Source organism: Clytia hemisphaerica, unplaced genomic scaffold, assembly GCF_902728285.1.
Source record: "Clytia hemisphaerica strain Z4C2 unplaced genomic scaffold, Clytia hemisphaerica genome assembly, whole genome shotgun sequence".
Classification (NCBI taxonomy): Eukaryota; Metazoa; Cnidaria; class Hydrozoa; order Leptothecata; family Clytiidae; genus Clytia; species Clytia hemisphaerica.
The window spans coordinates 553,786-580,709 of record NW_027104215.1 but is presented as its reverse complement, the minus strand read 5'-3'; the positions used below and the strand labels follow the sequence as shown (position 1 = coordinate 580,709).

The 26,924-nt window shown below is 35.5% G+C and overlaps 2 protein-coding genes across 3 annotated transcripts; one reads left to right on the top strand and one right to left on the bottom strand.

The window, feature by feature from the left end:
- Positions 1-179: 179 nt before the first annotated feature.
- On the top strand, positions 180-24,971 carry LOC136815724 (coiled-coil domain-containing protein 42 homolog). Its single transcript, XM_067072170.1, has 12 exons — positions 180-297; positions 1,021-1,126; positions 1,776-1,880; positions 2,415-2,500; positions 6,802-6,916; positions 7,503-7,559; positions 9,039-9,113; positions 9,358-9,393; positions 10,285-10,337; positions 10,788-10,856; positions 23,619-23,703; positions 24,879-24,971. The coding sequence occupies exons 1-12, from the start codon at positions 242-244 to the stop codon at positions 24,948-24,950; spliced, it is 915 nt and encodes a 304-aa protein (XP_066928271.1). The 5' UTR covers positions 180-241; the 3' UTR covers positions 24,951-24,971.
- LOC136815723 (uncharacterized) lies at positions 12,541-22,500 on the bottom strand. 2 transcript variants are annotated; one of them, XM_067072167.1, is made up of 13 exons: positions 22,379-22,500; positions 21,882-22,226; positions 21,019-21,115; positions 20,189-20,572; positions 18,835-19,164; positions 18,263-18,403; positions 17,717-17,801; positions 16,995-17,107; positions 16,278-16,436; positions 15,717-15,908; positions 14,482-14,640; positions 13,702-14,021; positions 12,541-12,868 (listed from the first exon to the last, which is right to left on the bottom strand). In XM_067072167.1, exons 2-13 carry the CDS (start codon positions 22,209-22,211, stop codon positions 12,638-12,640), a joined length of 2,541 nt encoding a protein of 846 aa, XP_066928268.1. In that variant the 5' UTR covers positions 22,212-22,226; positions 22,379-22,500; the 3' UTR covers positions 12,541-12,637. The 2 variants fall into 2 exon arrangements, with proteins under 2 accessions (XP_066928268.1, XP_066928269.1); XM_067072168.1 differs by lacking the exons at positions 15,717-15,908; positions 22,379-22,500 and having other exon boundaries at positions 12,623-12,868; positions 21,882-22,223.
- Positions 24,972-26,924: the final 1,953 nt, after the last annotated feature.

Below are 26,924 nucleotides of genomic sequence, written 5' to 3'. Positions count from 1 at the left end.
TGTTCTTTAAACTTCTTTGATTGGCTTTTACAGGATGTCTTAGTCTTCGTTCAAGTTTTTCATTGAACTCTTGTACTGAGAAAGGTCTAACATGGATGCAGTCTTGAGATATTTAAACTTGATTTTATTATCATCTTTTTAGTTGCAAGAAGCTTTGTTTTATTCTATTATTTTGTTATTTTTAGAGTCACAGTGATAAATAATTAAGATATTTCGAGTTCTTTGGGTCACAGAAGCAAAAATGGCAGTCAATTTAGAAGAATATTTCCGGACAACCTTTGAAGACAAGCTCTTGGTGTAAGTATTTCGGTGTAGACCTTTCTTTCAATTGTTTGGTACTTTGAATTAAAATCTTAGACAAACCAAAATGCACTGAAAAAAATTCTATTGCTGTCTGTCTATTGATAGAAATTGAAGTACTCCCGAAGTACTCCAAGTGAAATAATTGAATGCACCATAAAATGTCAAACTTTGTTAAAATCTTCAAATTGATTGATCAATGAACAGCTCGCAGTACAAAGGACAAGCTGCATTTTCATGTATTTCAACTTTTTTACAAGCTTTTAGCAGCATCTCCTCTGGATTTACAATCATGAAACAATATTAATGACATCTGATAAAGTGATTTGATATTAATATCTTGTTTTAAATATAAAAGGATTTAATCCAAAACTTCGTGTTTCATGAAAAAGAAAGAATTATTTTACTTTGGGTTTTGAGGTCAAAATTTGATGTGATTTCTCATAATGTTAGAAAGTAGAGGGAAAGTCGGTTATTTAGAGAGTTCTTTTTTCTTTATCAATTTTACCTTCGTCTAACTTTTCTTTGTTCTTGATTCTCAAAGTCCTTAAAATGGTTTTTTGAATTAATGAATCTCTGATTATTTTATGTGAAAATTCTAATATAGAATTTAAAAAGTTGATACTCGTTGACTCTTGAAACTTTTAATTCTTCTAGATGTTAAATAAATTTCCCATTTTCATCAAATTCTTTTTTAACTCAACATTTCTTTTACCATAGCAATATGCCAGAGAGAGAAGATGACCATTTAACACCAGCCACTAGATTATTGGAAAAAAGGCGTGAAATGGCTGAAGTGGAGCAAGCCTTAACTGCACAAAAAGAGGTTAGTATGGTTCAGTACGACCATGGAAAAGGTATAATTTTATCGATTATCATTATACATTCAATAAAGTCCAAACATCCTCAAGTGATTGTAGCATTTTGTTTGGGCCAATATTTACTTCCAACTGTTTCAACAACTAACTTTCTGACATTTCCAATGATACCTGAGTTTTTCGAGATTGAAATGTTAAGTAAACAAGTCATAAAATTTGGCATTATGAGGGTTTTACTTTATATAACAATTTGTGCGCTTTTCTTGGACAGACTGTACTCAAGAAGAAACCCTTTTATAAGATACTATACTTTCCATTTTGTTCTAATACCTCTGTAATTCGAACTTGTGATTTGGGTACATGACAAGAGGTCATTTTCTCAAAATGGGCTTTTCCAGAAAATTACCGTACATAGGGGATGGAGGATATAGTGTTTGGGGTTTTCAAAAATCTACAAAATTTGCCTTGGGGGCGGGTGAACTTGCTCTGTTTGGGGGTAATTTTGCTCTGTTTTAGGGTAACTTTGATTTTCCATGGGGTCAACTGATGCTTGTCCGGTGGGTTGGACCTGCGGTAAATTTCCAAGAAATATTATATCCTCCACCCCCACCCCCCTATTCCAATTTTTTCTGGAAAAGCCCAATCATTTTTTTGCAGGAGTTTCAAATGAAGATGGAGAGCTTGCAACAAAGACGAGAAGAACTGGAAAGAAAAGAATATCAACTCAAAGAATCACTTCTTCGATTCGACAAATTTCTCAAGGTTCGATCCTGTTTTAAGGGGCTTTCGTCTGATGACAGTCCATATGCCTGCATATGCTACCATCTGGGTAGCCGTTAAGTCCATACCTTTCATTGTCGAAATCAATCAAATCAAAGTGCTTTAGAAAACTGAGGAAAAGCTAATAATATATAATTGTTCAATCGAGGTTTTTCTGAAAAGTGGTACTTCAAGGGATCAAACTCTCGGAGAAAAACTTTCGCGAATGAAGCAATTCATGAAATTTTAGTTTCGAGAACTAATTTTTGCGAATAGAACCAAATATTCCACTAGAAAACGTTCATTTTTTCCCACGAAAGTTTATCCCCTCGTACGCAAAGAAGTTACTTCTGTGTTTAGTGGTCAGCGTGAAGGATATATAGTTTTTTAGGAGGCCCGGAATCTTTGAGTTAGAAAACTTCGAGCTATCAATTTTCGAGTTAGCTAAATTATAACGTCATAAAACTGCAAATTATGACGTCACTCCACTCTAACTCGATTTTTCATTTTCAAAAATGGTTTTCTTTATATTTGCAGGAGAATGATTCAAAACGTGCTCGTGCATTGAAGAAGGCAGCCGATGAGAGAGATGCCAGTTCTTTCAAAGATAAAGAAATTGAAAAGTAAGTAATAATATTTGAAAATCGCGTTTGGCATAATTTCTTGAGAAATAGTTTTACTCGATTTATTAATCTTGTTTTTTTTTTCAAATCGAGTTTTTAAAGGGTGTCAGCTGCTTTTTGCAGCTCTCGTGACCATATGGCTTTTAGGGTCAGGATTTGGTTGCCAGAGGACAAGATCGCTAGCCAGCTCTTCTCAAACGATGTTCTTTAGAGACGTCTGTCACTTCAATTCAATGATGGCAGCGTGGCGTGCGGTCATGCTCGTGATGTTGCTGATTTTTTATGATGTTTATACAGAAGATTCAGAACTTATAGTTGCTGTTCGTGATTTTCTGAAGCCAAGAGGTGTTAAAATCTTACATCAAAATGCAAGAGGTTTGTTCTCGAAGCTGAATTTGTTGAAAAAGTTTTTATTCGATCATAAACAAGTTGATTTTCTGGGCATCAGTGAGACATTTATATCAAAGGAACAAAATGAGAAATTATTCAAGATTGATGATTATACTTTTATATCGAAACCAAGAACTGTCGGGAAGAGAGGGGGAGTTGGTGTTTACTTGAAAAATGGCTTGAACTATGAAAGGAGATTCGATTTAGAAAAGGGTTCACCGGAGTGTATATGGATTGAACTTTCTTTCAAAAACACAACATCACTTCTCATAGGAACATACTATCGTCCTCCTAACACAGATTATTTGCCAAACGATTTCAACAACGCTTTCAATGACACTTTAATTGCGGCACAAAAAGAACAAAAGGAAGTTTTAGTACTTGGCGATTTCAATGTAAATTACCTCGACAAAAACGACAATAAACAATTGAAAGCAATTATCAATGTCAATGGCTTCGAACAAATCGTTAAAACTGCAACGAGAATCACTCCGACAACAGAAACTTTAATTGATCTAATTCTCACAAATAACTCATCAAACATCAAAGACACAATTGTTTATCCCTTATCGATTGGAGATCACGACATAATCGGTTGCAACAGAAAATTAAATTGTGCAAAATATGAACCAATCTTTAAACAAACAAGAGATTATAAAAACTATGACCCTCTGGCACTCTTAAATGACGTGAAAAAGATCGATTGGAATCCTTTGTACCAACTGCATGACACCAACGAGGCAACGATTTTCCTAACGAGCACTTTAAAAACTGTTTTCGACAAACATGCTCCTCATACTACTAAAGTAATCAAAGGAAAACCGTCTCCATGGCTACGAAAAGATCTGACACTGCTCATGAACCAACGCGATCTAGCTTTACGAAAGGCACGTCGAACAAAATCCGGAGACGATTATGAGAAATACAAGAAACTTAGAAACAAATGCAACGGAAAATTAAAAGATTCAAAAAGAAAACACTACAAAGAAGTTCTAGAAGAAAACAAATCAAACCCAAAGAAATTTTGGGACACTGTCAAAAAAATATTTCCGATAAAGTCAAAATCAAATGTACCTTTCTCTACCCAGAAGATAGACAACGAACGAACAGCAATCATCTTCTCCGATTATTTTAGCGAAGTCGTCAAAAAGCTAAAATCGACCTTCTCAATGTTCACCGACCACGTTTGGAGACCACCTAAAATTCGTCCACTAAGAACTCTTCAAGCCTTTAATTTCACCTACGTACCGAAAATTTTCGTCGAAAGAGAATTGAAAAATTTAAAGCGCTACAAAGCAACAGGTGCAGATGATTTACCTCCTGGAATGTTAAAAGACTGTGCCACCGAGATATCCAAACCACTCGCTTATGTCATCAACATGTCCATCACTTCAGGAGAAGTTCCAACACTTTGGAAACAAGCTATTGTCTCACCTATCCACAAATCCGGGGACAAAAAAACAGAAAATTTCAGGCCCATATCGATCTTGCCAACGTTTTCAAAAATATTAGAGAAAGCTGTTAGAAGCCAACTTTCTGACTTCCTCGAAAATAACAACCTACTGACCGATCGTCAATTTGGATACAGAAAAAACCGATCAATCAAAATTGCTAGTGCCCTATTGTTTGATGACATTAGATCTTCGATCGACAAAGGAGAACTAGTAGGAGCTGTCTACATCGATCTTACAAAAGCATTTGACACCGTTGGTCATGCTATTCTACTGCAAAAGCTTCAAGAATACGGGATCTCCGACATAGAACTGAAATGGTTTAAAAGTTACCTATTTAATAGAAATCAGCAAGTCCGTATCAGCAACTCGTTATCAAACAAACAACCGTTGTTCACTGGCGTACCCCAAGGATCTATACTAGGTCCTCTGCTATTTTTAATCTTATTCAACGATTTCCCAGAATGTTTAGAGAAATCAAAAGTCATCATGTACGCAGACGACACCGTAATATACTGCAACGGAAAGTTGAAAACGCAAATCGAAAGTGATCTGAATCACGACCTGAATAAAATTTCTGAATACTTCGACAACAACGAATTGATCGCTAACTTGAAAAAGGGAAAGACGGAAACTATGCTTTTTGGAACAGCTAAACGTCTCTCAATGATCGACAAAATCCTTAATGTTTTCTACAGAGGCCAACAAATTAATTACGTACAGGAATACAAATATCTCGGAAACAAAGTTGATCCAAATCTGAACTTTAACAAAACCTTCGATACCTCCTACAAAACAGCATCCGGTCGACTGAGACTTCTCCAAAAACTCCGTTCTTACCTCACTAAAGATGCAGCCTATTCTATTTTCACCATGATGACTGTTCCAATTCTGACGTACAGAGGCCCGATCAAGCTGACATACACCGAAACTCAGAAGAAGCAGTTTAAATCTCTTGAATCTAGAGCTCATCGACTAACGGGGAAACGTATTCCATCCATACTCAACTTGATCCACGCAGAAGCACTAAACCTGATTAAAAGTACGATTGATAATGAAACTTGTTCAAACCTAAACGGTTATTTTAAGCTGAGAAAACATACTAAAACAAGGAACAATTTGTATCTGATTGAGACCTCAAAAATGAAACTCGAACTTGGAAAACAAAGCTTCAAATATAGTGGAGCTAAACTTTTTAATGATTTACCAATTAAAGTTATGAAGACGCACCTGAAAGTTTAAGCAATATCTTGTATTGCTTTTTCTTTTAAGAGCTCTTCAAATTATCTATCCTACCCTAGTTTTTAGCTTCTCTACTATGCATCGTCTTACTACACATCTCAGTCTTAGTCTCACACCTCTAGTCTCTCAGGCTTTCTGGCCACTTTGACCACGATGCTCATCCTTTGATACATAAGACTAAACTCTATCTTTCGAAAACATTAGATTTTAGATTTTATCAATTTATAATAGTATTTATTTTTAGTATTTATGTCATTTTATCTAATTTTTATCTTGAGTGTGTTTCTTGAGGTGTGATGTGAAGCGAGTGTACGATTTGGGTGAGAGGAGTGACGTTGATAGCAGTTGTAAATTTTTATTTATTTAACTGATGTATGCTCCTCTTTAAATATTAATAAATGAAATGAAATGAAATGTCCCTCTGAGGAAGATCTCCATAGAGTAATCCTTTTGTTAAATGTTCTCTCCACGGGATAATCAGAACTAACCGAAGGATTCTCGTATACGCACTTTTCAGTATTTATTCAATGGCCTTAGTCAGGTTTCATGAAGTAGAAGCTTTATAATATAGAAGGACATACTCGATCGTTGCACTAAAAAGAATTTTTTCTAATTCTGGTGATATGCTTGATTTCCATATTCTGTCCTAATTTGTTAAGTGGTGACGGAGGCATTCGCTTGTCCAATTTCCATAACTCGTTTCGTAGAGGCAATGTTATTGCCATGGTAGGTGAATTTTTCAAAGCTCCGATGTTTTTTTTTTTCCGTCATGTTATTAAACCTGTACATATGCGCATGGCTAATGGACACGAATTTTCACTTTTGTATTGAATCATTTATAGTAAAACAAACTTCACTGTTTCATGCATATTGCTGAGATCAAAAGAGATATTTTGTGGGAACCGTTTGCCTTTTGAGCCAGAAGGACTACCCTATTGGAACTAATTTTCGCGGGAACTAATGTTCGCGGTCGAAAAAAAAAAATCGGAAAAATTATATTTCGCGGGTTTTAATTTTTGCGCTATTGCCCTTTTTTGGACAAATCTCTTTCATTTTCCTAGGGATTTTTCAAAAATTGAAAAAATTGTATTTCGCGGGTTCAAATTTTCGTGGTTTTTTAGCAAAACGCTGAAATTAATTCCCGCAAAATTAGTTCCAATAAGGTAGAGTCGTTATTTTCAGAATGTCATTCACTTCTTGATTATTGTTTTCTTTCAGGTTGATTGAAGAAACCGATATTTTGGTTCAAAAGAAGAACAAAATGCAGAAAAAGTTGGAAAGATATTCCAAATTTCAAAAATATTTGGACAAAGTGTTAGAAGTGGCCGAGGAGGTTAGTTTACAAGATAAATGTCGTAGTCTTTTATAAAAAAAACTCCGAAGGCAAGGAAATCTTCTTGTTAATATTAAGCATGAGATTTGAGATTTTTTTGTTAATAGTAGTAGTAGTGAAATACAAACCGCTACCACGAGACAAATGAAATTACGTTTTTAATTGTCCTGTAGAAATTTAGATATAGGCAAAAATAATTCCACCATGGGCTGGCCTTTTTTGGATGAAATTCTACAGGTCTGAAAACCATTTCAAGAAATAATCAAAACAATTTACATCGGTCGTAATCAGTTTTTGTTATGCGATATTAGTTAGTCTTGATTGTCTTCAGTTTGTGTAAAAATTTCACGAGTTCTTTTTAATGTTATCAGATGTTATTGAAAGTTAATTTTATCTAAAAAAATGACATTAACAACTTTAACGCCCCCAGCGGTTTACCTGAATGCGTGAATGGGATTCTTGATTGCGCGAACTCGTGAAAATGGAAAAACCTGGAAAAGCAAGTGCGCGATTGCGTCAATTAAAAAAACTTGTGTAAACGATGTGTTTAAAAATTGAAGATAATCTTTTCATCTTTATTTTGTAGTTTCACGAGATCAGAGAGATAACTGCTCGTTATGACACATTGATTGCCACGCACAATGTAAGTTCTCTCTTCCTTGCCAATCCTCTTACAATAGTTTGGTATCCAGATTTGTTTTACAAGCATGGCAAATCAACCTTTTGCCAAGAGAGCTACTTTGAAAACTTTACTGAACTTCGATGTTATTTTTTTTGTTGAATTTTTTTCAAATTGACTCAAAGGTCTCATTTAAAAACATTGACTTTATTGAAAACAAGATAATAGGCTGTAGAATATAAAGTGTAGAGCGTTTGTCTACAGTGGTGTCCAAGACCGAAGCTTCGACTCCCAGCTGGGTCCTACCAAAGATCTCAAATGCTTCTTAGTTGTCTCCCTACTTGAATTAAAACAAAAATTTAAAAATTCATGAAACAATTTTTTTCAAACCTTTTTGGTGTTTATACCATCACCAGGTTCATAAAAATGATCTCGTTTGATAACTCAGCTAGTTGAAGATCCACAAGTTAAAACACACCCACATGTCACATGTTCCCCGGTGAGAAAAAATACTATTTCAGCCCCATTGGATTTTTGACCTGAGAATAATCGTATTTTTGATCCTCGTCGGGATTTCGAATAAAATTTTTATCCTCACTGTAGACTGGAGTCGTTTATAATGCATGTAATACTAATAATAAACACAAATAATGATACGGGATTTAGTTTGTATAAACGACTGGAAGAATCCGGTGTTCCAGCCTTATAGATACCGGGCCTAGCTACGCAGAAACTTGCGTAGCGAAAAAACAATTTATCAAGCAACAACTAGACTGGAGTCGTTTATAATGCGTGTAATACTAATAATACCAATACTAGTAATAATAATACGGGATTTAGTTTGTATAAACGACTGGAAGAATCCGGTGTTCCAGCCTTATAGATACAGGGGCTAGCTACGCAGAAACTTGCGTAGCGAGAAAACAATTTATCAAGCAACAACAAACTCTCAAAACGAAATCAACTCAAATGAAAAACTTTCAATACATAAATCCACACATATTTTTTTTTCCCCAGAATTATTTTGAGCAGGAAAAAATTATAATTGCAATATTGACACTTTTCTTTTGTTTGGAGTTAGTGCACAAAGGTTTCTAGACGACTAAAATTGTTCCATTCATTACTTTTTGCTTTATTTCTACTATGTATAAATTAGTCGTCTAGCTTGCTAGACTAAGCAACAACAAACTCTCAAAATAAAATCAACTCAAATGAAACATTTTTAACACACAAATCCACACACATTTTATTTTCAAGAACTTTTTTTGAGCGGGAAAAAATTTAATTGCGATATTGACACTTTTTTGTTTGTTTGGAGTTAGTGCACAAAGGTTTCTAGACGACTAAAATTTACTTTTTTGCTTTATTTCTAATATGTCTGAATTAGTCGTCTAGCTTGCTAGACTATCCTCACTGTGGAAAGAAGTTCCACCGGGGCAGTGGAACAGGGGTGTTGATAACAAATTGAATTATTGTTGAATGTTATTTCAACGATTTTTACAGGATTTGTTGGGCAATGAGAATCGCAATCAAGACGCCATCGAACAAGAGAAAGCTCGTTTGAATCGTTTTATTGAGGTACTTAGACACTTAATATCATGATAATTTCATGCGTAATTAAAGACAATTTCTAAAATTTTTGCCTTTCCTAAAAAACTTTACACCCGATAGAATAAAAAACAACAAACCTCCAAAGGACTTCAAATTTCCATCGAAAACGGGAGCCTATCGAACATATTGATCAAATAAAAAAACAGAACTTTGAATTAGAACGCGTCATTGGTCACAGGCGACCGTTTCATTTTCATTTTCATTTTTTTAGGACAAAAACAATGAAGTGTTGAACTACAATAACCAGGTAATTCATTCGTCTTATAGATTAATCTCTTTTGAAGTAAGTAATAACAAACTTTAGGTACCGTTTTTTTAAGCGTACAAATCTTCAAGAAAAGAATCTTCTGCTAGGTTAAGAAATTGTGACATTCGTGACATTTACGAATGTTGCGAATTAGAGGCGAAAATATCTTTCGTATTTAAGATCTGATCCGCCGTTAGAACCCTAAGGGCAAGCGACGTCTTATGGACATTCAACGGACAGCTTTAAGACCTTTGGACGTCCTAGAAACGTACATTGGACGTCCAAAAGACGTTTGTGCCCATTGGGAAGACAGGGAGGGCTAGAATGTACAGTGGAATTAAGAGTGAGATAGTAGAACAAAGTAGGCATTAGTTTTTTACTTCATTACTGTGTTTCACATAAATATTTTCATTAAGATAAGTAACATTCAGCTTACGATAAATTTAAATACTTCTTCAAATAAAGTCTGTTATCGTTGTCTCGAGATAGCGATTGGAATTTGCTTGATCTTCTTCCGACATACAGTTGGACATCCTCGGTTGACATCTGTAACGATCCATGGTTAGCACATCCACAAAACCATGGAAAATTTTGGTCGTGCACAGGAGTAGGCTCTGGTAAATCTGGTCACTAGCTATGACACGGTTCATAGAAGCCTAACTCCGCGCAATTATTGATTCTCCAAGAGACTCTTCCCAGGTCTTGCTCGCGGCCGAGCGCTATTTGAGAATCAATTTCATTTTCTATCTAGTTGAGATGTTCTAATCTAATGCATAATGCATTTTTCTTCACCATCTAATTACAAAATTTCTATATAGATATCCCTCATGAGAAAATATTGCATATTTACTATTTCTAAGCAACCATCTACTACGCATATTTTTCTTCCAGCTTGCCCAGTTACAAACTGAGTTGGAGAAAACACAAAGCAAAGCAGTCAAATGGTGAGAGCTCATCTTAAAATACCACACCCTTATTTTAACCGAAATTGAAAATGAGCCGTATCACTATTAGTTGAAAACGCCATAAATAACAAGTATACACTCTTTGAAAATTCGATTTTGCGTGATATACTTCGCGAAAATGATAAAACTTAGCGAAAACGATAAAACTTAGCGAAAACGCAAATTTCAACATCTCGAAAATTTACCCGATTAAAGTCCGTGGCACAATCTCACGAAGAACTGCTGGCACTTCAAATGGCTATAAAATTTTTCTTTCTTTTTTTCACTGAGCTTTGAGTTCTACGTTTACGTGAAATTGTGCAGTTGCTTAATCTACATAATAAACAGCTCCAGGATTTTAGGCCTTACTTTTGGACCATAGGCACTAGATCATTGACTATGCGAGTGAATTCCTCCACCATTTTTTTAACTGTCAGTTTTCTTTTTAAGGGAATCGACGTGGACACACATTCAAAACACGGCAGCAAAGAAAACGCTTTTACTGGGAAGAATAAAAATGTAAGTTTTTTTTCTATTTTAGCAACATTCAATTTTTATAACCTAGAAACCCATAGTCAATCGTTTGGAAAGGGATCTGAAGCCTCCCTCCCCCTTCTTCTCATTCCTATTCCATCCCTCTATTTTTAATAAAGGGGGGAAATGGTGCCGGAGGTAAAAATTTTGCCATTAATTCCATTTGCCTATGATTTGAGTTACGGATTGAGTCCAATCAAATAGTCAGACGGCTTGATAATTATGTGTCGTTCAGCTTTAGTTACAGCGTCGCCAAAGTTAAAAAGGCTTGTACAGTGCCGAAAAATGCAGGTGCATAAGCAATATTCAATTTTTGAAAACATAAGAATTTCAATCGATTTTCCTCTACTCTACTTTTCTAGTACTAAAAGACGAGACTCAATTTGGGCAAAATTTAAGATCCAATCAAGGGCATAGCAATTATAGCTATAGATTTCAGAAAAATTTAAACCCTCTTTTCAGTCAGTAAAATAAGATTATTACGAATATTTTGAAAATTTACGAGAAACAAGAACAGCAGAGCCTCGGCTACAATTTAATGTGTTTTTATAAAAAGAAATGGGAAGATGTATCGCTCGAGAGGGAAAAGAGGAAAATAAATTTGATAAGAAGGTGCGAGAAGCATTAGCGATCCAGTTCCGTAAGACGACGCCACATAGTGAATGTGGTCTAAATCTACAATCAGTGCCATAACATAATGGCACTTTTAGCTAGTTTACCATTTTTCGAAAATTGAAGTTCGAGCGAGAATGTCAATTTCGGGCCTTCAACTTGATTTCAACGATTATTTCGATCTGGGAGGGATTTATTGGTTGGCTATATTTCAAGCCCTACTGAACCATTTTTGAAATTTTGGATCCTCAGATCCTAAGGTCCTCCTAAGTCTTAAGTCTAGCGTTAAAACTCAGAGTTAAAACTCTACCCTTCGAACCTACTTTAGAGCACTTACAAATCGATTGTGGTTTCAAAACACCCCGGGGGATTTCCTTTTTGTGCCAAGTATTTCGTCACCGATTGTAGACGATGGTCAGTATGTGATGTCTAGGTTCTGGAAACCAATGCTCTCTCTTATCAGGTTAAGGTTACTACATTATTGATGTCATCTGACGTCAAAACAATGATCTCAACGGAAAGTTTGTAGACCTGACGAAGACCTCCACTAAGGAGGTCGAAATATTGTTTGAAATAAAAATTTATATGAAGAATGACCATTTGGGCGTACATAAATGATTCAAAACATTCTCATCTGAAGTATGACAATCCAAGAATTGAAAAAGAACCGCGTATGATACAACCAGAATTTTGTAGTACACGTTTTTTATAAGAACAAACTATACCGGGTGTGCCAAAAAAAATAGGCACACCCGGTAAAAGACCATAAAACTTCGATGGCCAAATCCTTAAGAACAAGTTAAGTTTCTATAAAACACCCAATTTGTTAGGAAAATGGACGAAGATGAAAATGGTAAAATTAAGAACAAGTTAAGAACATTTTTGGGTTGAAACTAAAGATGTTAAAGGCTTCAAAAATTTTGGCCGTTCTTATAAAAAAAAGTGTATGTAGCTGTATTATATCGGGTTAAGCTATCCAAACGAAGTGAGTTTCTCAAAACGTGTAGTAGTCGTTTGTTCTTTTGCAGATTAGTCTATGGACAGCCTCTTCTTTTAGTTGTTTTTTTTGTTCATTCCCTCTTCATCTGCAGATTTTCTTTTCTGCTAAAGGTACTTTTTATAAAAATGTTTAAAATGACTTGTCAAATGTACTTTTATCTGACGTAAATTTGAAACTTTCTGTCGTTTGTGGTTGTGCTGGACCCAGCACCTGTTTGACAAATGCCGTTATATGGATCGTATTTCCCCTTATTCGGAACGTCGTAACTGAACAGCACATGATAAAGTCGATCACTACCATCCCCGGGTTTTCCAAGATAACGGTCTGTAAATTTGCTGCAATCAAAATCATCATTTGACAGATAGGATTGATCTGTTTCCAATACCTAAAATGTATGTAGAGTCGATAACATTACCAACCCATTTTGGAAAAATATTTATTTTTTTGGCGAGAACTAATTTTGATGAGGATAAATAAGATGATAAAGAGAAATAAGTTTGTCCAGAACTTAGTTTGACGAGTTAAGGATTTCTTTTTAATTTTAACAAGAACTACCAGTTTCGTTCATTATAAACAAATCCAAGGTAACTATAGTACTGTAAGGTAGAGCATTCGGCTACGAAGTACTTTAATGGGATAAACTTTCGCGGGGATTAAATTTCGCGGATTTCGCGGATGACATCCGCGAAATTAAGTCCCAATGGAAATCTGGAAGGGCCTCGTCCGCGAAATATTTCCAAAAAAAACTCAAAATATGTTAAATAAATACTTTTTGAATGGTTACTTGCATCAAAGAGGCGCAAATAATGTGTATTTCAACAACCAACATGTATGATTTGACAGTGAAAGTCACTAAATCGTGAAAATATTGACACTCAATAGTGCCACCCGCGAATTTAAGTCCCCACAAAATTTTTGAATTTCGTGGATAGGCCCAATCGCGAAATTAAATCCCCGCGAAAGTTTATCCCATTAAAGTAGTGGGTTCTATTCTTAGTCCCTTTTTTTCGCTCTTAGTCAATCACTAGCCTGGCAGCCAAAAATGGTATAACAGGCCCGGCGTAACAACCGTAAAAGTGGGGAGGCTGAAGTCTCAATATAAAATGAAATTTGCTAGAAACTTTAGAAATAAAATATAATTTGCGCAAAAGTTGGGAGGCTGAAGTCTCCCCAGTCTCCCCGCTTCCGTCGGGCCTGTATACAACAGAACAGTAATACCTCAATATCGCAAGATTTTATTCTGTCGTTTGTAATTGGAAGATTGTTTACATCTTTCTTTACAAAATAATTGATGACGTCATCCGCCCTCGATAAGGGCGTCGCAAAGTCCATTCTGGGAAATTCGTTATGAATTCTTTCGCATACGAATCGTATCTGTTGAAAGGGATATATGTTGTAGTATTGGTCAATAAATTTTTGTGATAACCAAAAGTTTGTTCCCTCTTCGGCTGTTGATTGGTCTAAATTCTCTTTAATGATTGTGTACATCTTATCTTTTATAGCCTTCCCATTTAAATATGAAATTCTTGTCCAGCCCCCTGTTAAAGTAAAAGATAGAATTGAATGGATGATGTAAAAGAATTTTTGAAAGATGTAAAAATTACGGAGTTAACTTGATGTTTTTCTTTTCCTTTTTCTGACCAATCTTGCTCCACATACGTGTCATTCCAATGTGAAAAAGTTTGTGAATCAAAATTGATGAGCAAGCAAACAATATCACTCTTATTTAAAAGCAAAACCTTTAAGTGAATTTAATTCCACTGTGATTCATTTTCACGATTTTGGCCGATTTCGCTAAATTTAGTCATCGCAAACAAATTAAACTTTTATGCGCATCTTTAATTTTACTGACAGCTAATTTGAAAAATGCTTTAGTTATGTATCCGTTACCATCTCTGAACAAGCCTAAATGATTGTTAAAGAGAAGTCATTCCCTGATTGGCTAATTTTGAATCATATGTTCAAATTACAATTAGCTGATTGGTTCGTTATACTGACCTCCATCAGTTTTCATGTCACACCAGACAGGTCTGTATTCATTGTCAAAGAAAACCCAATAATATCCACTGATGGTGTACGGTTGTTGTCGTTGTAATTCTTCACATGATCGGGCTGTCACGAAATTCATGTCTCTCCGCCACTCATCATTCTCCATGTCTACAGGTGATAAAGGTTAATTTGGTCGGATCAATTTTCACGAGATTTAAAGTTCAGTGTGGACTATTAGCAGCATAGACAGGAGGGGGCAAAATTTTTGTAGGAGAGCAGATTTTTATGACGCTTCAATTATCTTTTTACATTATGAATAGATAATTACAGTGTCCTAAAAATCTGTTCTACAAAAATTTTGCGCCCCTCCTGTCTACGCTACTGCACTATAACTGTGCATTAATCTTTTCAATGGTATACCGTATTACTTCGAATAAACGCCCCTCCTAAAAGAAAAATTATTTTATAAACGCCCCCCCCCCTCAAATAAGCGCCCCCTTCGAATAATCGCTCCTTTAGGAGAGGGGCGTACTTCAATACCAGTGTTGAGTGGGTTTGAAAAGGAAGATTTTAGTCATTTCTTGTAACCAGAGCCGTTTTCGATGCAACTTTTAGTCGTTGAGCCAAAGAAATTTTGCACTAAAATCCTGATAAAGAACTAAAACAAAGGGTATATTTGCTCTTGATATTCGACTATAGACTAAAATAATTTAATAAACGCCCCCTTCTTTTAAACGCCCCCTCGAATAAACGCCCTTCCTAAAATCGACAAAATTAAATAAATGCCCCGGGCGTTTATTCGAAGTAATACGGTATAACATATTATAATTGAAACATTCGTTAAAAAAAACGGCAAGCAAAAAAAAAGATTAGTGCATACTGAAATTGAATGTACACTTCTTTGTACACATGCACACATAAAAAAAACAGTACCTAGTATAGAGGACGCTTTTTGCTCAGATCACCCACCGCGCTAATCAACGATTTCATATTCAGCCCAAATCTAAATGTCGAAGCAGTCTGCTAATCTGGGCATATAGAGACATGCCCTTTACAGGGAACATGTGCCTTTGTGCGTAGTAATCAGGATCTACTCGAAGATTAATTTGGTGTCAAGAAGTTGGGTTTCAAAAGGCTTCGAAGTAAGAATATATTTTCATGAGAATATCAGGATATGAACATCGTTAAGTTTAGGTTGAAATAGTAGAGTAGGTAGAGATTTCAAAGTAATTACACCATCTTACCAGAGGTTATTATACGATTGATTTGGTGATTATGCAAAGGTAAATCCCAAACAGCTATATCGCTGATGTAAGCACCTTTCCCATTTAATACAGCAGCATCCATCTCGTAATTGTAAAAAGTGGTTCCTGCAGCCCTAGCTCCAAGTTGAGTTCCATTGATCAATAATCTATACTCATCAAACCCGTCATCATCTATTTAAAATAAGTTGAAGTTTTATCCAGTAATTAGGAAAAATCTTTTAGATATGATATTTGAAGTCAGTAGTTTCAAAAAGCACAGTGTCAATATTTTTGGCCAAATTTCCGATTTTTGTAAAAATATTCATCCATTCGAAAAAATTTTTACAACGAGGAATTCCAAATCATATTTTTTTTACTTCAAGAGCAATCAAGGGCTATTCCAGAAAGATGTGTACCCCTTCTGTTGAGGAGGTCTTTTTTTGGGAAATGTGACCCCACTGGCTTCTTCAATTTTCAATTTTCAAGGACGCCCTTGGACTTTTTTTCTCATTTTTCGGACCACTATTCGACAACTTTTTTTTTTAAATACCCCAAACTTACGGCCATCATGCACAACTGCAATGTGTGTCCAATATCTGAATGGTTCTTTATCGTAAAACTGATAGATATAAGTGAAACCAGGTGGATTTTTCTGAACCAAAAAACGAATCTCGAATTGATGTGATGTAGATACATGTTGGAAAATGTGAACATGTACGCCTGAAAAAGTACACATTTTTTATTAGCAACGACTCAAATTGGCCCATTTTTCCACTATCTAACCATTGTAAACGATAGGCCTTGATCTAATAAGCATAAGAAACAAAATCATCAGATCAAATCAATCAAAATTTCAGAAAATGAGCTAAAATACGAAAATTTACGTTACTTATTGTACTGCTGTACAGTCTGCCCTTGTTAGTCTACGGGGGTGACCTACTGTAAGCGTACCTACTGTAAGTATTACAAACTGAGGCCATAATTGTTTTGTGTGGACAGATTGATATTCTATTCAGTGTTGTGTTTTTGATGGTATTGTACCTCTAAGGGAACTTATGTTCCCACCAAAATTAAATATTTTGCTCACTCGCCAAAATAAGTTCTCGCCAAAATTTTTTTGGTATTTGGCCTAAAAAACTTCTTGAGTTCACAAAAAAAAGCTTCAAATAAGGCAAAATAGAACCATTCGCCAAAATTAAAATTTCCAGGATTTTTACCGCTCGTCAAAATTAGTTTCCCAAAAAAAAAAGTTCCCTTTAAAGGTAAATGAAAGTGTACCTTGTTCAACTCCAGCAAACATCTTAACAGCATGGAATGGTGAAAAGTTCACTCCTTCCAAAAGTACCATCCGTAACCAAAATACTACTGTAAATGCTCTGCCAAGTGGGTGCCTGAAATGAAACAGTAAAAGATAGAGAAACATTTTTATACAAGTCTTTGTAAATTTTTGCTGAGGCTTGCATTAATTGCCTACACCGTGCGTGAACAAATTTTGAAAAGTCCTTTTGTTAAGACTGCTTTGTCAGCAAATTAGTTGGGTACCAGCTTTGTATATCATCAAAGTTAATGTCTTAAAATGTTCTTATTTTGGGCTCAAAATCTGTCAAAAATCATCCCTAAACCTGAGATTAGGATTGTTCTTAAAGTATCATCCATCGCTTTGTGCACTTTTTTTACAACCATGTGGAACCACTGAAGGGAAGCAGACTTATTATTCTCAGGTGGCCTGTTCAACCCCCCCTCCCCTCGACTTGTTAATTTTTTCAAATTTTCGCAACCATTGAACCCAGCCCCCTTTTCTAATATTTTTGAAAATATTTTCAGCTGTCAAAAGAAGTCCCTTAATTTTTAGTCTCAAGTTACCTTATTTTAGGAGTATTCAGGTTATAATTTTCAGCTCCCCGGCCCCCCCCCATTTATTAGGCACCTGGGCGTGTATGGTTTCCACATGTAACAAAAAAGTGCAAAATTGAAGTGAATAGACTCATATTATCACCAACCTAAAATTGCTTTCATCAAACTTCCCAAGTACAACGCGCTCATAAGTGGCTGCTAAAACGTAACCTTTTCCAAATTGGTCAATGCCTGAAACGTAAGCAAAAGAAAAATTCCTTAGCGTTGGAGTGTGTTATTCAGAGCCATGGAGTTGCCTTGGACCATTCCATTTTATATCCATACAGGTGGACGAATATTTCCAGAGGGTGCTTTTTCATATTTCCAAGGGGGTAAAAAGTTGTTCTAAAATTTCCAAGGGGTAAAAGACTGATTTTACTTCGTCCAAGGGTATTTGGCCAATTTCGCCATTTACCAGGGGGTATCCACACATATTCAATAATTCTTTCTTTTTTTTGACTTGAAGAGGTCCACCTCCCCCCCCCCGTATGGTTTTTTAATGGAACAACCCATTAAGCACAGAAGATTATAGCAACAGAAATTATGATCTTGCCACACTAGAATAGGCAACTGGATTTCGAAAGTGAATCCTTAAGGATTCTGGTTTGAAAAATCCGCATAATTGAGTAAAGAGTTTGATTTTCTGTGTTTACCAATTTCTGCATCATTCAAACTTGCCGTAAGGTCCACGTATTGTTTTCCGTTGTCGTCTGTCCCTCTCCCGTACGGGATACGGGTCCCGTTTTGATGCTTGAACGGAAAGTGAAGATCGGGTTGCGGTACGAAATCGTCATCTAAGAAAGGTAGAAAGGAAGTGTTCAACAAAGCTTTCCCTGGAATCCCCCCCTGTTTAATAACTTTTTCAAAATGATTTGTCAAAAGGAAAGGCCCTTGCTTAGCTCTGCCCAATTTGTTTCAAAATTTTAAGACTTTTGGTTATTTCCTCGTCTTTCGAAATTTAAAGTTCTAGCGAGAAAGTCGCTTTTCCATTTGAGGTATATTTCAATTCGGGAGGGCTTTGTAGGGTTCCAGGCTATATTCTAAGCCCTATTGGACCATTCTTGAACTTTTGAATCCCCAGAGAGTTAAAACTCTACCATTCCAACCTCTGTTAGAGCGCGCTTCTAAACCGTTTGTGGCTATACGATTTCGTGAAAATTTTCCTTTTTATCTCAAATAACTACCTTGATTGGAAATTCTGTTATGTGAATATGGGCGAACTTACGTTTCAGAATAGCTCCAGCAGGTGTTACACAAATGAATTGATTTTCAATATCAAAAGAATGGCAAGCCTGGTGACTAACATCAATCCATTTGGTCTCTTTACCAGTCCACTGGAACACGTGACTATCATTCCCAAGTTGTGCGTAAACCTCTCCATTTGAAGCAATATGAAATTTCCCATTTACACAAAGATTTTTCGTACCAGCGTACGTGACCCAGTTATTGCCCTCTCTGACGTAAACAGGACATTCGCCTTTACGTGTAGCGTATAACTTCCCCTTGTGCTGTTGGGCGCCAGTTAGTTGGCCTCCTTGCATGGCCTCAGAGGTCCCTAAAACGACAGGTTTATTGGTATTAAACAAATTATTGGTATAAATATCATGATATTTCCAACGTCAAGCCTCTCTTATAGAGGAAATTTTGGCCGAAATGAATCTTAGCAGATGGTCAATTTCGCCAGTGTCGTCGGAGTGATTTGGCCGAGTTTGTTTTGGTAGTTAAATGATATTTCTAAATTTCATAAAGAGCCTCATTTTTGGCTAATGACTATTTTTTTGTTGATTTTTTCAGCTGGTGAGTGAGGGTCGATTAGTTTTGGAGATAATCATGAAGATTTTATCAAAGAAAAATTAAATCAAATTAAATTATTATGGCGAATTTTTAAGGCGTTTGGTCGAATTCATCAACATTTATTTCCGTTCTAAACTCTACCGTTATAGTGTTTGTGTGTATTTCCCAACAATAAAAGTTATTGCAGCGGGAGCTCTGGCTGATTGAGATGGTAAAATAGGCCGATGCCATCGTGGAACAAAGGGTAATTGGCCTTATCCGTAGAAAACTATTTCTTTTATTACGAGAATAAGCTTTAAAATTTATGATATGATAACAATCCTTGAATCCTTCCGGTCAGCGCTCTCGACCTATCCAAAAGTACGTTTAAAATTCAAATTAAAACATTTTCTGAAAGTGGAAACTTTTCAACTACCTTAAGGTAATTAAACTCCTAGGAAAATGAAAGAATTTCGACAAAAAAAATGGGTGTTAACCGGGAAAAATAATTCTGCAAAAAATACAACAATTGCATATCCTCGCACCGCGAAATAACAAGTTCCGCGAAAATTAGTTCTTCTAAGGTATTTAAATAGACGAGTCAAGTTAGTCATATAAAACGCTGCAAAATGTCTTTTGCGGATTTTGTGCTTTGGTTTTACCTTATATTATACGCATTTTTGTCATTTAGACGCGTTAGGTAGCCGTAAGTACAATACACATCAGAAATAAAAGGGGTATCTCATCACTAGTCCTAGAGGAACTTTTGAGGTTGATATAAATTTTCATGTTTAAAGCAATTGTACCTGTTTGCGCGTTGATTTTATAGAGAAAATTATCTTCTTTCTTGATACAAAGATATTCATGTTTGGTAGGTAATAAGCTGATGTATACGCACAAGAATGGTTGGTTTGGATAAAGATTTGCACTTTGACGAAAGACAACGTGATTTTGAATTTTCCCTTCACTTGTCAGAAACACAAAATCCTTGAAGGAGTTTGAGCGACGTTCTATTTGAACTAAATCCATAGGGGTGTCTGTTTTTCGAATTCCTTGATCGACAAAACCGTAAATATCGATTAAGCGTAAATTTTTTGCTGCTGAATCGTAAACAAGGGCGAAGTCATCGTGACCATACATTTTGACAAGTTTGGTATTTGGGTAGTCGGTGTTTATCAGCTCATTTGAAACTAAAGTAAAACAGGATAAGTAAGGAGTAATAAGAGTCCTTTCTTTGTGACAACCACGTAAAATGATTTTATCCTTCATTTATACACATTTAAAAGAAAACAAGTCGAAGCAGCATGAAGAGCCAGCAATACACGCTTGTTTTTTTATAAGAACCAGTAAATCTTAACTGAGCCTGAGATTGTTCTTAAATTTCTATTGTTCCAAACAATTAATTAAGAGCTTATATTCTGAGGGCATAAATCCGATATTCTTATAAAATTGTTCCCAAAATAAAAAAAATGAATGAATGTTTGTTCGCAATTTGTACATGCGTACGTTTTTTCCAAAATGAATTTGAATTAACAAAGCGCTGCTTCTTCAAACGCAACGCGGACATACAACACCACGGACAGCGACAGAAAGGAATTTTCCCGACTTTGTATATTTTAAATAATCGACTACTTACAGTATAAATTTGCCATACAATCTGACCTGTAAAATCCATGACTGAAACATCGATATGGGTAACATGAGTTCAACTCGTTGCAAATGTCGCGAAAAATCTGCAAGAGACAATTTATATTATGTATTATTAACAAGAACTTATATCTCGACGTAACAGCGTTGTGTGTCGTTATCGTATATGCAATGAAGTATAGGCCTGAAGGGCTGGAATCGAAACCTTTCTCAGGCAAGAAAAAGAGAATCCTTAAAACATGCGTCGTATTTTTGACGACGGATTGGATCTAGCAATTCTTTTGTTTTCATGTAATATTTTTTTTTCGAAATTTAGCAGTAAATTTTAGTTCCAATCTGCCATTTGTGTAAAAACTAGGCGAACCGTGTTAGGACGCGCAACTTTGTTGGCTTCAAATCCTACCAAGGAGATTCGATTCTAGCCCTTCGGGCTTATACTTCAATGTGTATATGTGCTTTTTTACAGCGAGGCAGAAACTAACCATTTTAGATGGAATGAGGGAATGTTAAGAAGAGATAAATTTCCTGTAAACTGTTGGCGTTCTTTAAGGTCGCGTTAATAACTGAAGGGAAGTATTGGAGATATACCGTACTTACCTGTAACAAACCAAAAGGGCCAAAATCGCAAAATAATGGCTTTACTGCAGTTTACTGCAGGAATCCGAATTTCTGCGATTTTGGCGCTTTTGGATCAATAGGGGGCTTTTGGATTGTTATAGGCTTATAGGTAAGTACGGTAATTAATCAGTCTCTCTTTCTGTCATATTTCTGTCGAAATAATAGGGCTCGCGATAATCAGAGATCACGCCAAACTGGGAAATATACAGTACAAGAAAGAGAAATTGGTTTTACCGTATCCATGTAAACACACGAATCTTTGTAATAGAAATCTTCTGCTTGTAAAGTTCTCAAATCTACATCATACAAATGGCATAAATCGGAGTCTGCAAAATAGACTACAGATAAGCACTGAGCATGCGCCAAACATTTTTCCGCGCACAATGATTGTAACGCTTGGTTGTGTATCGACGCTAAAGGTGGATTGTTTGCGTGTTTCAAACACTGGCCAAGAGGTGCATTCTCATAGAAAGTTGCTTTTTGTCTCCGAAAACTTCTGCTGAGCGCTTGACTGAGAACTTGGTTGTAGAAGTGAAGGAAAATGAAGACCTGAGTCAGCAACATTATTGTGTAGAAGCCCTTGAATGAAGAAAAGAGAAATTTTGTCAAGCAGATATTCCATAGCTGTTCATTAGGTATTGAATGTCAAAACAAGGAAGAAAGAGAAAAATGTCCGGGTGGGGTTGAAAAAAATTACCCATTTTGCGCACTTAAAATGGTCATTTACTTACCTTTTCGATATTAGTTTATTAAACGGTTTCTTCAATGCGAGGCTCTTTCGTACTTTACATGTTGAGTATTTTTCTACGGGCCCGACCGACTCTGTTTTTTACAAAATCGAAAAGATAATAATATCGAATTTGAAAAGCTAGAAGATGTCAAGGCATCTTTCAAATATTTAAACCTATTAATCATTAATGGATAGATAAAAATGTCAAAATAAGTTTTCAAAGTAATATTTTGAATATGGCGTATTTTGGGAAAATGTTCGTTTCAATTTAGAGTATTATTCTTACCTGCCAAGAATGTTTATTTTCAATCGTTTCAAAAGAAATATAAACTTTTGATTCAAATTTTGACAATTTCTATCTGAGTTTACTGCGAATTCATTGAGAATCGTACTGCTTGATTCATTATTGATACCTAGGGTCTGTAAACAAAAACAACTTCGGGGTAATATTCAGGGGGTTTGGAGTAGAATTACAAAATTTATAATCTATACACCTCCTTCTCACATACTCGGCAGGATTTTTTCAGCCAGTGGGGATAAAAATAACGGAGTGAAACTCGACGGGGATTCGAATTCCCATATTTTTTATGACCGGGGATTTCAATTCTTTTGTTTTCAAGTCAGAAAATTCAGTGGTGATGGTAAAAAGGCATTATATTTTGCAGTGAGGTTTGGTTTATTTGATTATTTTCAGTGGGGACAAAAAGTGGAGGATAATTTTCCACCGGGGACGATATCTTGGCCAATTATTCCAGTGCAGTGGGAAGTGTTCCCAGTGGGTCTGTGAGAAGGGGGTGTATCTATCGAGATGAATTATGTAATGAAATGATAATAAGAACCAGCAATTTTTTTATGTGGCTGGTTATATTATTTTGGCTCCTGAATTTGTTTATCTGATTCAAAATTCTCGACGAAGATGGGATTCGAACCCACGCGGGCAGAGCCCAATGGATTAGCAGTCCATCGCCTTAACCACTCGGCCACCTCGTCGTTATAAGACTTGTAAGACTAGCTAGATTTTGAAAGAAAATGTTTTAACATGTTAACTTTGTGTTGCTATGGTGAAGTTTTCAATTTGTTGAAAACAATGTTGTTACTTTGGGAAACAGTAGCTTAACATCTTCTCTTTAAATTTGTGCGAGTTTATTCGAAATCACCGGCAGCCGAAAATATCGCTTCCTTTCAGTAAGATGTTCCTGTGGTATTTAAGACTATTGAAATAAATTTTTCTGATTTTTCAGGGCCACTCACAACTTGTTTATGCTAGTGAACAAACACACGAGACAAACTCAACCCATCGAAAGCACTACTGAACAACTCAATAAGGTAATGAAACTAAATTCATTTAGAACATTGTTTTTTGTATTCAACTAGAATCGATCCCTGGCTGAGGCTCGATTAGTTTTACGAGAGCTTTAGGCGCAAATATTCTCACGATATTTTGAATATTTTTGAGTTTTTTGAATTTTCTCGGGGATCAAATTTCGCAGTTGAGCTCATCCGCGAAATTATAAAAATTCGCAAGAACTTTAATTCGCAGATGACACTACTGAGAAACAACATTTTCACGACTCTGTACCTTTTTAATGCTAAGTAAAGATCGTGTTTTTATGTTTTGATTTTTGCTCCACATAGTCTTTGGCTTTTTATGTTTGATTTACTATATCTTTAAAAATTTATTTTTTGAAAAATTTCTTTCTCACAAAAAATTTGTACGAACAATGCAAGACAGATGACATCTGATACAAACTGGAATTACGTAATGAAATCTCCATTCATCGTAATAGCTTACTAAACAAGTGCTCTTAAGAATCGTTTTGCTAAGTAAGATTAAGGAAAGTGCTGTCCCGTACCACTAATTTGTCTCTACTTAATTTGAATTCCTTTACTCTTGAGAGCTCTCTCAAAATAAACGGATCTAAGTCTACTCTAAGAGTAATTACATGTTTTTTTTATAAGCATAACGCTTATAAGCATACGAAGGCTCAGATTTGAAGATTTCTTAAGCATAGCATAAGCATATATGTCAGCCTGAAATATTTTTCAAGTTGTCATTTCTTATCTGTTTAAAAAGGTTTGGTAGACAGGTCAAGTAAAAAGAGAAATTCCACGGCTAGCTACATTCCACTGCTCCCAAAATCTGAAAAATTTTCAGGACATTTCTGAAATTTCACTAAAAACTTGGCTCAGGGTGAATCATAAGCATGATTCATAAGCATACAATAAGCATAAACTATGCCTGGATGCTTTGAGAACTTAAGCATACTCGAGCCTGACCAAGGGGCAAACACTTGCTTATAAAAAGCAACATGTATATCCTTTACCAAAGCCGTAGCCTGGGAATCCAAGCGTTGAACTTTGTTCACGGTCTAGTTTATGACTTTTTTTGATGCTGGTTAAACGTTTGGTACAAGTAACTCGTCTGCGGGAGATTTTTCGGCTTGATTCTATTTGTTAGTTCTTCTTAAGCCAGGTGTTATTTATCAATCTTTTTCTTTCAGATTCAAACATTTATTCAAGATTTGACCCAAATCACCAACGAAATCAAACGATCAGAAACGGTTGCAATGTAAAAAGCTCATCAATAAAAAAAGGTACATTTTATAATTTGTACACGCTTTTTTGTAAGAATGGTAATAATTCATAACTTTTTGAGAAAAACGTCCTGAAACATTCTTACGGTATTCTTGATTTGGTTCTAAACCCAGCCAAAATCTAGCATGTATTGCATACCTCAAGCAAAAATTTGGCTCTTTTTAGTATTGCTGGGGATAATTGGCAATTTAATGGAAAAATGCTCTAAAAATGGCATTCTAAGGTTCAGTTGCCAAATTCCGTGATAGTTGTATGCTTCCCATATTCTCTATTTTTGGCCAATTTCATCATAAATATTCTTATAAAAAAGTACTGTTAAGTACATTCACATTTAATCTTTGTTTTGCTTGCCATTTTTCAACGAATGCTTCAATCGAACATTCTATATGCCGTTGGACAATTCAGAACACTATAATTTCTGAGAAAAATAATTAAAAAAAAATTAGAACATGAAGATGAAAATGAAAATGAAGATTCTCAGAATAAAAAAAGATTGTTAATTTTTTATAATTTCATGTAGTCTAGGGAGAAAATAAACTTCATCCTTTTGTGCTATGAACTACATTTCTGGTTCAGCGGGACTTTTACGCCTTCTGATTTCAACTATTATAGTTTTTTTGCCCGTAAACCTCTTGCATGTCTTACGACTGTCCAACCAACCGACTAACAATTTTGTCTGATATAGAAAGCTTCTATTTATATGCCCCCTTCTCACAGGCCCGATAGAATTTTTTTTCTAGCCAGTGGGGATAAAAATAATGGACTGAAACTCGATGGGGATTGATATAACCATATTTTTTTATGGCTGGGGATTGATGTTCCCATATTTTTTATGGCTGGGGATTTCAATTCTTTTGTTTTTCAAATTAGAAAATTCAGTGGTGATGGGAAAAAAGCATCATATTTTGCAGTGGTTTATTTGATCACTTTCAACCGGGGTACAAATTTAAGGATAAATTTCCACCGGGACGATATTTTAGACAATTTTTTTCAGTTGGAAGGGTTCCCTGCAGTACACATATTTGACCCCGAAATTACACTTTTTAGATCGAGATGGATAAGTGGCGATTTGAGGGATTTGGCGACAGCAAACAACATTAAGTTTGGCTGCTGTGTGTTATAGAGATTATTATGTTTATACTAAGTCTGTATTATAGATATCTATATGTTTTGATTAATTCTTTATAATTTATATTTTTAACAAAATCAAGTTAATAATAAAATTGACCCCGTGTATATTATTTTTTTTGTAAATAGCTGGAATGTGTAGCTTTGGAAATCCAATCAGAAAAGACGTATTTCAAAATGCCTAAATCAAGGATCTCAATTGAGGATATCTATGACTCTTATCCCTTAAGACAAGCAATCCTATGTCAAGGAACTAAACGATCAAAACGTGTGAAAATAAGTGGAGGTAATTTGCTGGGGCGGGAAAATTACTGGGGGCAATAAGGTGAGTACTTAATTTAAAAAGAATGCCACGCTTAAAATATAGGTCTTAAAAACGAACCCAAACATGACCCATTTTGCTTTAGACAAAGCTGATAAAATATATTTGAAGTTGACGTACCGTGGTTTTGAAAATATTCTCAAATTTCAGTTTCCCACGCAGGACTGCAGGCAAATATTTCTAAGGAGTCGGGTACATTTCTAATCTCGTTTTGACTCGACTTAAATTTTATCCCCATTGGAAAAAAACGTTATCAAAGTGTCACCGAGAAAAAACCCTGATTTATGATATTTATTAAAACATAAGCTCTTTCTCACAAGGAGTTTTACTGGTGTATAGCATGATTAAACAAATAAAATTGATAACAAATAATACAGTTCAAATATAACAAGAACAACCAAATATTTCATGATGCTCGAAATAAAATCACGTGAAAAAGATTGTCCGGCAATATGGTATCAAAATGGTGCTATATATACTTTCAAATTTGTGCTCCTAAACT